Consider the following 14,046-nt stretch of genomic DNA (forward strand, 5'->3'; position numbering starts at 1 on the left):
ATCAATCGACAATATTGTAATAGAAAAGATAAATTAAATGCTAGTAGTATACTAAAGATAGTGAAGTAAAAATCTATGCATTATAAACTAGATAAATAATAAGATTGAGAGCTGTAAGTAAAAAAAAACAAACAAAAAAAAACTAGATAAATAATAACCACTCCCACTCCCACCCCTACCCCACCACCACCACCAAAAAATCTTACAAATACCCTAGTTCCAAGCACCCATTCCTTAGGACAAACGCAAGCAATTCAAGTGTTTTCCTCACTTCTCTTCCAGGCTCCAGCTCAAACAAAATGGAAGGAAAAAATTGTTGTTGCACCAGTTTTTATGACAAGGCTAAACCTTACATAGCCATGATATCATTGCAATTTGGGTATGCTGGAATGAATATCATTACCAAAGTTTCTCTCAACAGAGGCATGAGCCACTATGTTTTGGTTGTCTACAGACATGCCTTTGCCACTGCTGTCATTGCTCCTTTTGCCCTCATTCTTGAAAGGTTTCTTTTTTTGCCAAATCATATCAATTAATTGCCCCTTTCTTTTCTTACTGATATTATAATTATTTTGGAACAGGAAGGTGAGACCAAAGATCACATTCACTATTTTCATGCACCTATTTGTTCTTGCACTTCTTGGGTAAGTTTTTTTTAAATTATATATATACTCCTATTTATTTTATTTAAGTTAATCAGTTCTTGTTTATTAGACCTGTGATTGATCAGAATCTCTACTATGCTGGGCTGAAATTCACTTCTCCAACTTTCTCATGTGCCATGAGCAACATGCTCCCGGCCATGACATTCGTCATGGCAGTCATCTGCAGGTACGGCCAAAACGACATACACAATTCGGACTCAAATAGACTGTTAATTATTGTTTTGGATGAATTAAATTTAGGATGGAGAAGGTGGACATGAAGAAGGTGAGATGCCAAGCAAAGGTGGTGGGAACACTAGTGACAGTTGGTGGAGCTATGCTTATGACAGTTTACAAAGGGCACGAGATAAACATGGTGTGGTCACACTACACTCACTCAAATGTTCCTGCCCCAAATCAAGAAGATGCGGACAAGGATTGGGTCAGGGGCTCAATTCTTCTCATCATTGCCACTTTTGCTTGGGCTTCCTTCTTCATCCTTCAGGTTATACCTTTTTTTAAATCATTTTTTGTTTTAAGGTTATAATCTTATATTTATAATGAATATTGTTAAATAGGCAATCACATTGAGGAAATACACAGCCCAGCTATCTCTCACAGCCATTGTGTGTTTCTTGGGCACACTTCAATCTATTGCAGTCACATTTGTGATGGAACACAAACCAAATTCTTGGACTATTGGTTGGGACATGAATTTGTTAGCTGCTGCCTATGCTGTAAGAGCTCACTCTCTAACTTTATAGTAATTATTTTATTTTTTTAGTAATTTTTTTAAATTAATATAATTAATATGGGTGGACAGGGTATCATATCCTCAGGGATAGCATACTATGTTCAAGGTGTGGTGATGCAACAAAGGGGGCCTGTTTTTGTCACAGCATTCAGTCCATTGATGATGGTGATTGTAGCCATCATGGGCTCTTTCATCTTGGCTGAGAAGATTTATGTTGGAGGGTAATTGTCTTAATTATTTTTACCAATTGATTTTTTTTTATTAGTACATTATTAATTTGTTGTTTTTCTCATTTGGAATCCAGGGTTCTTGGAGCAGTCTTGATTGTGATTGGATTGTATTCTGTTTTGTGGGGAAAATACAAAGAATATAAAGAGAAGGAAGCTGAGGAATTTCTTGAGCCAATAAAGGATTGCACTCAAAATGAGACCCCAATAATTCATGATATTGAAGCAAATCATGATGGAATTCAGACCAGTCAGTCAAAAAAGATTAATGTCCCTGCAGCTGCAAATACTGTGGATACCACTAAAATTTAACTGAAGCAACTAGAACAAAATATATAATAAAAAATGACATGGATAATACCCATCTTTATTTATTTTTCTTTTCTTTATAATTTCTTTTCCTCCCATTTTGATTTGGGTTTTTGTTGTTTTGTTGTGTACTCTAATCTGTAGTGGACTACTACTGAGGTTGTAAGAATTTACTGAGGAGATATGAAATGGTAAATGACTCTTTTTTTTCAAAAAAAATAATACTAATATTAGTGGGAAATTGGTGATAGTGGTTTTCTATATATGTTTCCACTTTGAATAGACATATTGTAAACGTCTGATTCAGACTCCCACTTGTGAAATTATTTGAATCGGCATGGTTTGATTGCTTTATGCTTTTTTGTTAATATATGACGTAATTACGGTTTTAATGCTACTATGAAATAAATCTTATCTTGATAAGATGTTGCTATATTAATCTCGAAGAGTTGAAAAAATAATGGAGGAATTAGTATATTGTTTTTAGAAACATTCATTAATGACTTCAAGAATGAATTTTGATTAACATTTAATTTGGATTGAAAATTGGATTCCAAGTCTGAAAATGAAAATTATTTTGAACTAATATCCAATTTTAAAATATATTAATAATAATTGCACGACTAGAATAAAATAAAATTAGTGGCCCAACAAAAAGTGGCGTTTTTCAGAATATTGTAAGAAAATCAATTTGAAAGAAATCCATTCTAGCCCAAATTAAATTAGGCCAGGCCCAAAGAAACAAAACTACCTAAACGTAAATAGGCCCAATGACTCCATTTGTTAGTTATCTTCCAACTGAAAGGAGGGAAACTAACGACTTATCCTCAACTCAAATGCAATAAGGATTCAGACCCTTATCTCTCATCCCTCTCTCTCTCTAGAAAAACACACCTTCTCAAAACTGCAATGGAGAAGGAAACGTTAATTTCTTGCCACAAATCAATCTCTCCCCTAAATCTTCATTTATGCAAACAGATTATTCAAAAAGGTATTTCATGGCAAACTCCAATCCCAGGTGATGAAGTTGCAGGTATAATATTTTTATGAATTAAATCATTTTTTTGTGTCTGTGAATTTGTTACTTGCCACGTTAATAAATAAATGTTTTGACTATATAAATTAAATTTAATTTGTATTTTCTTTTTTAGACTTGATATCCACTTTTAGTTGGAAAGAACTTAACATAGAACATCAAAATATTCTCTTGAATTGACTCCTAATTTTGGAAGATTTTTATTTCAATTTAAATTACTATTAATATCTCATTTATCTTGTTCATATTTATTTATTAATGGTTTTTTTCTTGCTACTCATTATTAGAAATTAGAATATGTTTCTTGATTCTTGAAGTGCTCTGTTTGATTCTTGATTTCAGTTCATTACAATGTGAGGTTGCAAGAAGGAGACTACTTCGATTCGAGTTGGGAGAGAGGAAGGCCTTTCAAGTTCAGATTAGGACATTGTATGCTTGTTTTCCCTTTTCCATCATCTAAAGTTTGTGTGATTGTGTTGTTTTTCGTGTTTTTTTTATTGCGAGGTGAAAAGGGTGTTTTTGTGAACAGGTGAGGTGATTAAGGGGTTGGATGAAGGGATTGGGACAATGAGAAAGGGAGAGAGAGCTGTCTTCACTATCCCACCATTCTTGGCCTATGGTGAGAGTGGCTCTCCTCCTTTAGTACCTCCGAATTCGACTCTTGTTTTCGATGTGGAGTTGATATCTTGGTGCCCTATTAGGGATGTTTGTGGGGATGGAGATGTTGTGAAGAAGATAGTGAGGGAAGGAGAGGGGTGGGCTACTCCAAATGAAAAAGATGAAGTCTTTGGTTAGCTTTCTTAACTCTCTCTCTTTCTCTACCTCCCTCCTTCCCTTGTTCTTGATTATTTGGTTTGTTGTAGTTAAGTATATAGCTAAAGATGAGAATGGGGTAGTTGTCTCCAAATGTGATGAAGGGTTGGAGTTCTCTTTGACAAATGGTGAGTTGTTATGAATTCTAGATTTTTGTTATTAAAATATTTGATTTGAAGAATTTAGATTGATTGGTTATGCTGAATTAGGCCATCTGTGCCCTGCAATGAGCAAAGCTGTGAGAACTATGAGGAAGGGAGAGAAAGCTGAGCTATCTGTGAAGTTTTCTTGTATGTTACTTATGTTTCTTATCAATTATTAATGTTGCATAGTTGGCATCTAAAACTTACCACAAATTTGACTCTCAACTACATAGTGAATTTCTAGATGGCCTGATTCAGAGTTTAATAAATGATGAAATGCCACCACCACCACATCGAGATTTGATCATCCATCTTGAGCTAGTGTCATGGAATGCTGTCATTTGTGCCAAGGGAGACAGCACAGTCCTAAAGAAGATCACGAAGAAGGGCGAAGGATTTGATCGTGCCAAGGAGGGATCCCTTGCAAGAGGTGATGATGATCATGATGATTCTCAACTTGTGATCGTCTTCTAGCTTTCTGTCCCAATTGGCTCAAGATCAGTTTATGCAGTGGTTGTCCTCAAGAAACTCGAAGATGGCACGGTTCTGGAAAGACGTGGATCAGAAGACGAGCCCTTCGAGTATGTGTGTGGAGAAGAAGGTGCCTTCCTAGCTACATTGCATGATCATTGCTTCCTTCTTCTTCACTTTCTTCATTAATTTGTCATTTTCTTGTAATGAAATTGCCCATTCTTCTGCAGAGGAAATCGATGAAGGTTTGGACAGAGCTGTGATGACGATGAAGAAAGGAGAAGAAGCTGAAGTGAAGATCAAATCTGCAGAAAATTCATTGCATTATCAAATCAAAATTGTTGACTTCATCAAGGTGCCAAAGGAAACATTCTACTCCAAAAAAAAAATCATAGATTTTCCACTCTTTTTATCAACAATTTCCACCAAATTATGTTTCAGGAGAAGCCCTTTTGGAAAATGGATACTCATGAAAGAATAGCAATGTGCAAATCAAAGAAACAAGAGGGAAACACACTTTTCCAAAATGGGAAATTTCAACTTGCCTCAAATAAGTATGACAAGGAATGTGATATCTAACCAACTAATTTTGCATACGTAGATTGTAAATTAACATCATATCTTGTGCTGATTGTTTAGTCACTCTGCAGGCCTTAAACTACGTCGAATACAGCCATTCCTTCAGCTATCAAGACAAGCTTGAGGCGAACTCTTTGAGGGCGTTGTGCTATTTAAACAACGCAGCATGCAAGCTGAAGCTAGGAGAGTATGAATGTGCATCAAGACTTTGCACCAAGGTCTAATTTAGTTATTTATTTTCTCTGTAATTTCATGCATTGTGATGATCTTGAAGGTATGGAACAGGTTCTTGAGCTCGATTCGTGCAACGTTAAGGCTTTGTTCAGACGATCTCAGGCATATATAAGAACATGTGATCTTGAGAAAGCTGGGGAGGATATCAATAGAGCTCTTTCCATTGATCCACAAAATAGGTATGCATACTTTTTTTATAAATATTAAGAACATTGTTTGTTTTTAAATGCTAATGTTGATGGAGATGGAGATATAATCTTGAGTTTCTCAGAGATGTGAAGATGAAATACAAGGAGGTGAAAGAGAAACAAAGGAATATGTTAAACATGAAGCCAAGATTTCCAACTCCACTATTTCCAGGTTAAGTTGTTTGATTTAATGTTGGAAATCCTGATGTTGAGATCACTGCCAATTTTACATTAAAAAGACTACGTAAATTGGAAATTCTATGATCGTACCTATTTTCTCAATTTTAATTTGTCATTTGATTGTTTGTCCCCATTTGCATCATTATTTCAACAATTTTAGAAGGTTCAAACTCTCAAAAAAACAAATACAACAAGACATGTTCCTAGTAAGTGAGGCCAGCATATAATAAATGTTGTACTACTTATACATCAAAATGGTCAAAACAGAGACATTAACTGGAAGGGTGATGCTAAATGGCCACATTATGGCCAGCCACACAGGGTTAATTTAGTCAATTTAGAGGTATCAGAAAATTAAAAAATTACTTAAATATCCTTTCCTCATTTTCAGTCTTTGTTTCCCTCCACCGATGATAAAGAATTCAGCCTCTTTCAAATTTTAAATTTTGAATTAATGATGCATTAATTACTGCTCCACTTAATAGCAAATTTAATTACTACAGTAGTTAATAGCAGATTTAATACTTAATAGCAAATTGGAAATTGAAGAGAATATTTTATGTCACAGTTACGGACTTTATCTCCATCTCTTCTAACTTGTTTTTTCTACCTATATCATCTCTTGAACATGTTAGTGATGGTACGAGAAATGCCGTGTTAGTAAGATTTTTCATTCTTAGGAGTATTATAAAATTAAATTATAGATTACCAAATTTATTTATTAATTTAAAATATATAATGATGCATGACAGCATGAATCTTTGTTATAATTTTTAAAAGGAAATTTTTGTAAATATTTGTATTAAAGAAAATCATCCTAATGGAAATGATAATTGAACAATTAAGATGAATTTTAGATTCAAATGAACAATTCAATAGTGATTACTGATTAGTGTATAATTTTAATCTAAAATTCATATCTAATAGTGAATTGAAACTAAACTCTATTGAATTGTCCGATTTGATCTAAGATTTAATTGAATTGAGTAGTATCAATAAAAAAAATCTCAACTGTATCAAATTAATCTATGTGCCTTTTTTATTCTATTTTTAGATGTAATTGAGCAATTAAGGTGAATTTAGATTCAAATAAATATTTCAAGTGAATCTAATTGTTTAATTGATTATAAGTTCAATTAAATGTTTAATTACACCTTCTAATCTAGTAAATCTAAGCACTATTGAATTGTCCAATTGATTCTATCATTCTATGTTTAGTTAACTATAAGTTCAATTGATTCTATGTTTAGTTAACTATAAGTTACATTTACAATCGAGTGAATCTAAGGACTATTGAATTGCTCAATTAATTTTATATTCAATTAATTATAAGTTCAATTGAATTATTTACGATTTTGGATTATCGGGTATCGGGTTGCCCGATATCCGATCGGGTATACCCGAATTATCCGATTTGTTTTCTAAAATTAATAAATTACTCCATGTTTTATTATAATTAAATGTAGTTTAATTTCTTAACTATATTTTAATTAATACTGAATAGTTAGCGCATAAGATATATAATTTAATTTTTTAATTATACTTTAATTTCACTAACTTGTGATATTTTGAATTTTTGATGATGTTATTGTTAGATCTCGATTCATATGAATTTTTTAATTGTGATGCTTATAAGGGATGGATGTTTGAACTTTTATAAATTTTGATGGTTATTGACTTATTGTAGATGGATGAAAGATGTTAATATAATTTATGAATTTTGTATTTTTCAATGTTTGTAGTTATTTTCTTTTAAATTCAAACTACTACAAGAATTTTGTATTCCTAAAAGTTTGTAGTTATCTTCTCTTAAATTCGAACTACTACAAAAATTTTGTATTTCTAAAAATTTGTAGTTATTTTCTCTTGAATACTACTTCAACTTTGTATTAAATTCAAATTAAATAATATTAAATAAATTCTAAAAGTTTATAGTTAATTTGCAAAAATGAAAAATAAAAAAAAAATCAAAATCACAATCGGGACTGGATACCCGTAATCAAATTCAGGTCGGATATCGGGTATTAGATTTTTGGGAATTTTGATTATATGATGATTATAATTTTATTTTATTAAATTTTAATTATATCGTCATTGTATTATCCACACTAAAATTAATCAAAAATGTGCCGTCAAGATTATATTCGTCGTTGCAAGTTTTTTTTTCCTGCTCAAAATCAATGTCAAAATATGTGGCTTGAGAATTACAACTTGCCTCAAATAACATGTTTCAATTTGAAATTTTAAGATAAAAATAAAAAATTCCATGAATAAAAAGCCTTAGATAATGACAATATGTGACAAGATAGAATAAATTTATCAAAATTGAAAATTAGAATTTGATCTATCAAAATTGAAAATTAGAATTTGAAACTATGTAAGCTCTAAAATTGAAATAATTAAAACATTTTCTTTAGGTAGTTGGCATCGGTGAGAATAGTAAGTATGGGCCAACTCCCAACACATCTTCTTCCTCCATCTCTCTTATTCCAATGTTGTACGCCATCTGCAACAATGCTTCTTCAAAAACAATCAAACTTCTTCTCTCTATTGATTTATCGTCACACATACACATATAACTTTATTGAAAACATTGAAGAAATCCATCCAAATTTTACAAAAAACCAAAAACATCAAAACGAGAGTCTTTTTCATCGCCGCTGCATCAATCGTGCTCCTGCGCCAGGATACTCAACGACGGCCAGCTTTTTATCCTCCTGCTTGACAACTTCTCCAGCTCCAGTTTAAGTTAAATAAATCAACACTTATTTGCTAGACTTGACATGAAGCTAAACTCATAAGTCATAAGAGAGAAGTTTAGGTGTTGTAAATTAGGGACTTTGCGAGCAAATCGAAAAGAAAATGGGTGAGGCCAAAGAGAAACTAAAAATGGCTCCATTTTGTGTAATGATGGCGGGAGAATAATATTAAGCGGGACTAGAAAATAGAGGCCGCCAAATTTTCTTCCAAGTATGAAAAGGACATAAATGTAAAGTCAAGTAGTATTAAACCGGAAATTTTAAGTAAATCGGTTTTTTTAGCTATTAAACCAGTTTATGGCCGGCCATAATGTGGCCACATAGCATTTCCCTAACTGAAATGGCCCTCGTCATGTATAAGTTCATCTTATTATTATTTACAAATTAAAGTATAAAATACTACAAAGTTGTTAAGTGGATTTTATTCTAAAATTATAAAATCTCACACTACTAACTCCTTCTTAGACCTAACTTTCTGGTGTAAGCAAATTAAGGCTGAAGAGGGGAGAGAATGCTGATCATCAAAAATTCAATTTATGTATTTTATTTTATTCAATCGAACCACCATATATCTATATATAATGCTCTAATAATTCTATCGAATCTTTTAGCTTTATAGGAGTATTTTTATTTTACTATTACAATATGAGCAGTTCAAGTGCATCTGATTAAATAATTGTAGCGAAAGTCCACTTCGCGAGATAATAATGTGCATTTTCAATAATAGTATGGATTTTCATTTTTCAATTGAATAGCTCCGAAGATGCAATAATTATATTGACTCTTATTTACTAAACCAAATCAAATGTAGAATATTACACAAAGTGGGTTGGTGGGAGGTTTTTATCTTTTATGCTTATATTTTTAATCTGATCATTCATGCCTTAAGCTTTTAGACCTAACGCACTCATTGCCAGCTTAAGTCAACTTTTTCATGGAAGCATACCCAAATTTAATGTTTTACGATTGAATTTATGCGATTTGGATTAGTACTTGTCACCTCTCTATTTTTTTCTAGTTATATTTTACTACGTTGATATTATCTGCATAGTGATATAGTGCTCGAAAAAATTGGATAGAAATTAGGAGGTGGCCTGACAAAGAAATCTTTTAAATGATTCCCATGGCTTAAAGAAAATCAGAAAATATTTGGTCAACCACCATTTTCTATATAATTGAACATTAATTAAAAAAGGCACGTTAGAGACGAGCCCTCATGAATATGAATGTTTCAACACGCAGGGACGAGTTAGGTAATAGTTTACGAGGATTTCTATTTAACTTTTTTTCTTGTTCCCTACTAAATGTTTTGTTCGACAAATTGAGAGAATAATAACTACTCGAAATTGAAAATACAATAGATCCAATCATGTTCAATAGTTAAAGAGCTAGTTTGTTAAAACACTTCTCCTACAATAAACAAATCATTGGATCATACATTCATACCACTGTCCCTTTCTCTCCACCAACCACACCACTATATAAAAACTACAGCCGGCCTCATCACCCCAAACCCAAAAATGGCCCTTCCTCTCATCCTCCTCGCCGCCGCCGCGGCCCTCCTCCTTGCCTACAAGCTCTTCAGCCGCCTCCGCTACAAGCTGCCGCCAGGACCTCGCCCGCTCCCGATCGTAGGCAACCTCTACGACATAAAGCCGGTGCTGGTGCGGTGCTTCACGGAGTGGTCCGACAAGTATGGCCCCATCTTCTCCGTGTACCTCGGGTCCCACCACAGCGTCGTTGTAAACTCGGCCGCCCTGGCCAAGGAGGTTCTCAAGGACAACGACGTCCAGCTGGCCTACCGCAACCGCACGAGGCAGATCAACAAGTTCAGCAAGAACGGCATGGACTTGATCTGGGCCGACTACGGCCCACACTACGTTAAAGTCAGGAAGCTCTGCACCCTCGAGCTCTTCTCCATCAAGCGCCTCGAGGGCCTCCGCCCTATTCGAGAAGACGAGGTCACCGCCATGGTTGAATCCATTTTCAACCACTCTGCCAAGCCTGGTTAGCCCCTCTCTCTGTATCTCTCTGTCTGTTCATATTATCTTGTCTAACGAAACGAACGACAACAGAAAACAAGGGCAAGGCTGTGGTGCTGCGTGACTACTTGGGAATGATGGCCTTCCTGCACATAACAAGGCTAACTTTTGGGAAACGGTTCATAGACTCAAATGGTGTGATTGATGAGCAAGGCCAAGAACTGAAGTACATTCTCAACAACGCAATCATGTTGGGCACCAAGAAATCGGCTTTCGCAGAGTTCCTTCCGTGGCTCAGCTTCTTGTTCAAGGAGCAGAACGAGGCCCTCGCTGCCCACGACGCCCGCGCCAGTAGCTTCACCACGAGGATCATGGAGGAGCACGCGGTTTCATTTTATATGCCTGTCACTTTCTCTTTGTTCCTGCTGTCTGTAATGATAGATGAATCAAAAATTTTCAATTGTTTTGGTTTTCTACTAGTGGCTTTAACTATAACTTCGGCTCTATTTATTGGTTTGAGCAAGATACGACTTATTTAAACTTTCTATTTAAAAGAAACTATTTAGAAAGGAAATCCTTCTGTGAGATTCTGTGTATTCTAGAGTTACTTACCATGTCAATTATCAATTCTTGGTCATTGAGATTCACATCAATTCGGATTAATATTTAGGTATAGATATTACCGCTTTTTTCTCCTTTTCAAAAACAAAATTGAAATGATTGAAGTTTTTCTATTTGGAATCGTCTTAGGTCTAATTCCTATTACTTTGGCTGGATTATTCGTAACTGCATATTTACAATACAGGCGTGGCGATCAGTTGGACCTTTGATTAATTCAAATTTGATTGGCCTCCTCCTTTCTTTAATCCACAGGAGGTCCAATTTGAATTGTTGTGCAAGCGACTGAATTCATTTCATTTTAATTGGATCCATGAAGAAAAAATCACGCTCTGTAGGATTTGAACCCACGACATCGGGTTTTGGAGACCCACGTTCTACCGAACTGAACTAAGAGCGCTTTCTTATCAGAATAGAAAAGAATGTAAAGAAAAGATTCTTTTTTTTTTAAAGAATCCATTTTTATTTTATATGCATATATGCTATAGTTTCATAAAAATGAACGATTCCGCGCAACGCAATTTGAACCGATCTTGGTTGATTCCTCGTTACTGCTCAAAGGGTCAGTAATAGGTAGGGATGACAGGATTTGAACCTGTGACATTTTGTACCCAAAACAAACGCGCTACCAAGCTGCGCCACATCCCTTCAATTGTTCTACAGTATAATTGTAGAGAATTCCTGTCTTGTTTTCCACATCCCTATTTACTGCATTGAGAAACAAAGTTTTCTGACCATTTCGTCTTTTTTTGGCCTCATTTAACATTTTTTAACATATAATAATAAGAAAGGGAAATCTTATGGATCGTTGTACATTTCAATTGGAATTAGGGATTCCGTGTACAACTCTAAGTAACCCTTAACTACATATACATCTGATTATATATGCTTTATGTATTAAAATAAAAAAAAGGAGGTTTTTCAATGCGAGATCTAAAAACATATCTCTCCGTGGCCCCAGTACTAAGTACGCTATGGTTCGGGGCTTTAGCAGGTCTATTGATAGAGATTAATCGTTTTTTCCCCGATGCGTTGACATTCCCCTTTTTTTCATTATAGCTATTGACACCGGAAGGAATGAAGAAGATTAGAAATACAATCAAATACCTTTGACTAATCCCCCCTTATTTTCTCTTTTTTCCCTTTTTTTCTAATTTAGAATAAGGGATGAAAGAGAAAGAATAAAAGTGGATTCAACCTCTGCGAGACTCAGTCTCAAACTCGAATTAAAAAAACGAAAGGTGGGGGTAGAGTAGGAAAGTCGCGGTCTAGGGTAAGAATACAAGATCTTTAACTGCCCTTCGGATTTAAATAGATTTTTGAACTCATTGTCTTACTTATTATTTATTATGTATGACTTTGGGCTTTGATTTCATTTATTTTTATCTTTTAAAGGTGGATTTCAAGTTAATAACTTCTATTTTTTCCTTCCTTTCTTTTTCTTCATTTCGAATTAAAATAGAAGAGTTGAGTAAATCAAAAATCCAAAGGAGGTTCATGGCCAAGAAGAAAGGTGCGCGGGTAACGGTCATTTTGGAATGTACCAGTTGTATACAAAACGGTGTTAAGAAGGTATCAACGGGTATTTCCAGATATATTACTCAAAAGAATCGGCACAATACGCCCAATCGATTAGAATTGAGAAAATTCTGTCCCTATTGTTACAAACATACGATTCATGGGGAAATAAAGAAATAGATTGAACCAAGGATGTCTTATCCTTGAAAGGGGAGAAAAATGACATTATATAGAACACATTGAAATAGAAGATATTGCATTTAAATAAAAAGAATCCTATTTGTAGTTCAAATGACAATTAAGGAATAGGATTTTCGGGATAAGAAATAAACTAAACAAACAAACCATGGATAAATCCAAGCGACCCTTTCTTAAATCCAAGCGATCTTTTCGTAGGCGTTTGCCCCCGATTCAATTGGGGGATCGAATTGATTATAGAAACATGAGTTTAATTAGTCGATTTATTAAGATCACCTGCTAATTTTGATGTAGAATAACATGACTAATTTCACTATATCTTGTCATTTTTAAGAGAACGCATTATGTATGAACTATGAACTGGATTAGCACTTAGAAAAGGGGAGAAACAGAAAAAGTAATTCGAGAAACCAAAATATTGAATTTCCAAATAAAATCTGCATTCTCAACTGAAGAAATTCATCGAAATCTATCCACACAAAAGTAGAAATCATTCAATTCGAATGATGTTTTCAAAAATCCCTAATTCATATAAGTCAAACGGCCCAAGCCGCAACTGCATACCCAACGGTGGAAGGAGAAGAATCATTCGAATCCCTAACAGCCCTAGCCGAAACTGCAGGCCCAACGGTGGAAGCAGAAGAATCATTCGAGTCCGAAACTGCATACCCAACGGTGGAAGCAGAGGAATCATTCGAATCCCTAATACCCCTAGCCGAAACTGCAGCCCCAACGGTGGAGGGAGAAGAAGCATTCAAAACCCTACCAATCTCAAAGCAAACGAACGCATCAACACACGCGTAGCGCACCTGCGTTGGCGTGAGCCACGGATTGTCCCAGCGGCTCATCGTCACATTCTTCGGCTTTTCCACCGCCTTCCCCAGCACCAGCGCCGCCAGGCTTTTCACGCCGGAGTTCTTCAGATCGCGCCGCCCGTACCTCTCCGCCGCAAGCTCCCTCAGATCCACGGGATTGGTGTTGAATCCGAACCGGTAGTCCTTCTGCAGCTTCTTCAGATCCTCCGCGATACCGATCCCGACGAACGTGTGCCTAGGGTTCGCGAGGAAGGAGACGAGCGACGGCGGCACGGAGGGGCTGTGGATCAGCTGGAAGATGAGGCAGCGGCGGCCGACGCAGAGCTGGAGGGTGGCGGCGGGGTGGGTGACGTGGCGCTGGAAGGAGGGGCGCCACTCGACGTCGAGGCCGACGATGAGGTGGCCGGCGTCGATTTGGCGGCGGTAGACGGCCTGGACTCCGGAAATCCACTGCGAGACGATGGTGGGATCCCAGGTGAGGGTGGTGAAGACGGAGTCGCCGAAGAAGGTGACGTCATAGGTGTTGTGCGTCTGGTAGGGAAGCTTGTGGTCGACGATGGCGCTCGACGGCGGCATCT

General features: G+C 35.8%; 3 protein-coding genes, 2 non-coding genes and 1 pseudogene across 5 annotated transcripts; 3 read left to right on the top strand and 3 right to left on the bottom strand.

Annotated features, from left to right (window-relative positions):
- The first annotated feature begins 250 nt into the window (after nt 1-250).
- On the top strand, nt 251-2,288 carry LOC125187474 (WAT1-related protein At5g07050). Its single transcript, XM_048084071.1, has 7 exons — nt 251-505; nt 582-644; nt 715-831; nt 906-1,149; nt 1,223-1,381; nt 1,468-1,619; nt 1,703-2,288. Exons 1-7 carry the CDS (start codon nt 300-302, stop codon nt 1,935-1,937), a joined length of 1,176 nt encoding a protein of 391 aa, XP_047940028.1. The 5' UTR covers nt 251-299; the 3' UTR covers nt 1,938-2,288.
- A 477-nt stretch (nt 2,289-2,765) lies between these two features.
- On the top strand, nt 2,766-5,680 carry LOC125187722 (annotated as a pseudogene).
- A 4,110-nt stretch (nt 5,681-9,790) lies between these two features.
- Nucleotides 9,791-11,149, top strand: LOC125189439 (cytochrome P450 98A2-like). Its single transcript, XM_048086718.1, has 3 exons — nt 9,791-10,344; nt 10,413-10,746; nt 11,125-11,149. Exons 1-3 carry the CDS (start codon nt 9,858-9,860, stop codon nt 11,147-11,149), a joined length of 846 nt encoding a protein of 281 aa, XP_047942675.1. The 5' UTR covers nt 9,791-9,857.
- Nucleotides 11,150-11,263: 114 nt separating this feature from the next.
- On the bottom strand, nt 11,264-11,337 carry TRNAW-CCA. The gene has a single exon. It is a non-coding gene; the product is annotated as a tRNA-Trp (tRNA).
- Nucleotides 11,338-11,511: 174 nt separating this feature from the next.
- Nucleotides 11,512-11,585, bottom strand: TRNAP-UGG. Its single transcript has one exon. It is a non-coding gene; the product is annotated as a tRNA-Pro (tRNA).
- A 1,469-nt stretch (nt 11,586-13,054) lies between these two features.
- On the bottom strand, nt 13,055-14,044 carry LOC125189440 (Werner Syndrome-like exonuclease). The gene has a single exon (XM_048086719.1). It carries the CDS (start codon nt 14,042-14,044, stop codon nt 13,190-13,192), a length of 855 nt encoding a protein of 284 aa, XP_047942676.1. The 3' UTR covers nt 13,055-13,189.
- Nucleotides 14,045-14,046: the final 2 nt, after the last annotated feature.

Source organism: Salvia hispanica, chromosome 5 (assembly GCF_023119035.1).
Source record: "Salvia hispanica cultivar TCC Black 2014 chromosome 5, UniMelb_Shisp_WGS_1.0, whole genome shotgun sequence".
In the NCBI taxonomy this organism is placed as follows: domain Eukaryota; kingdom Viridiplantae; phylum Streptophyta; class Magnoliopsida; order Lamiales; family Lamiaceae; genus Salvia; species Salvia hispanica.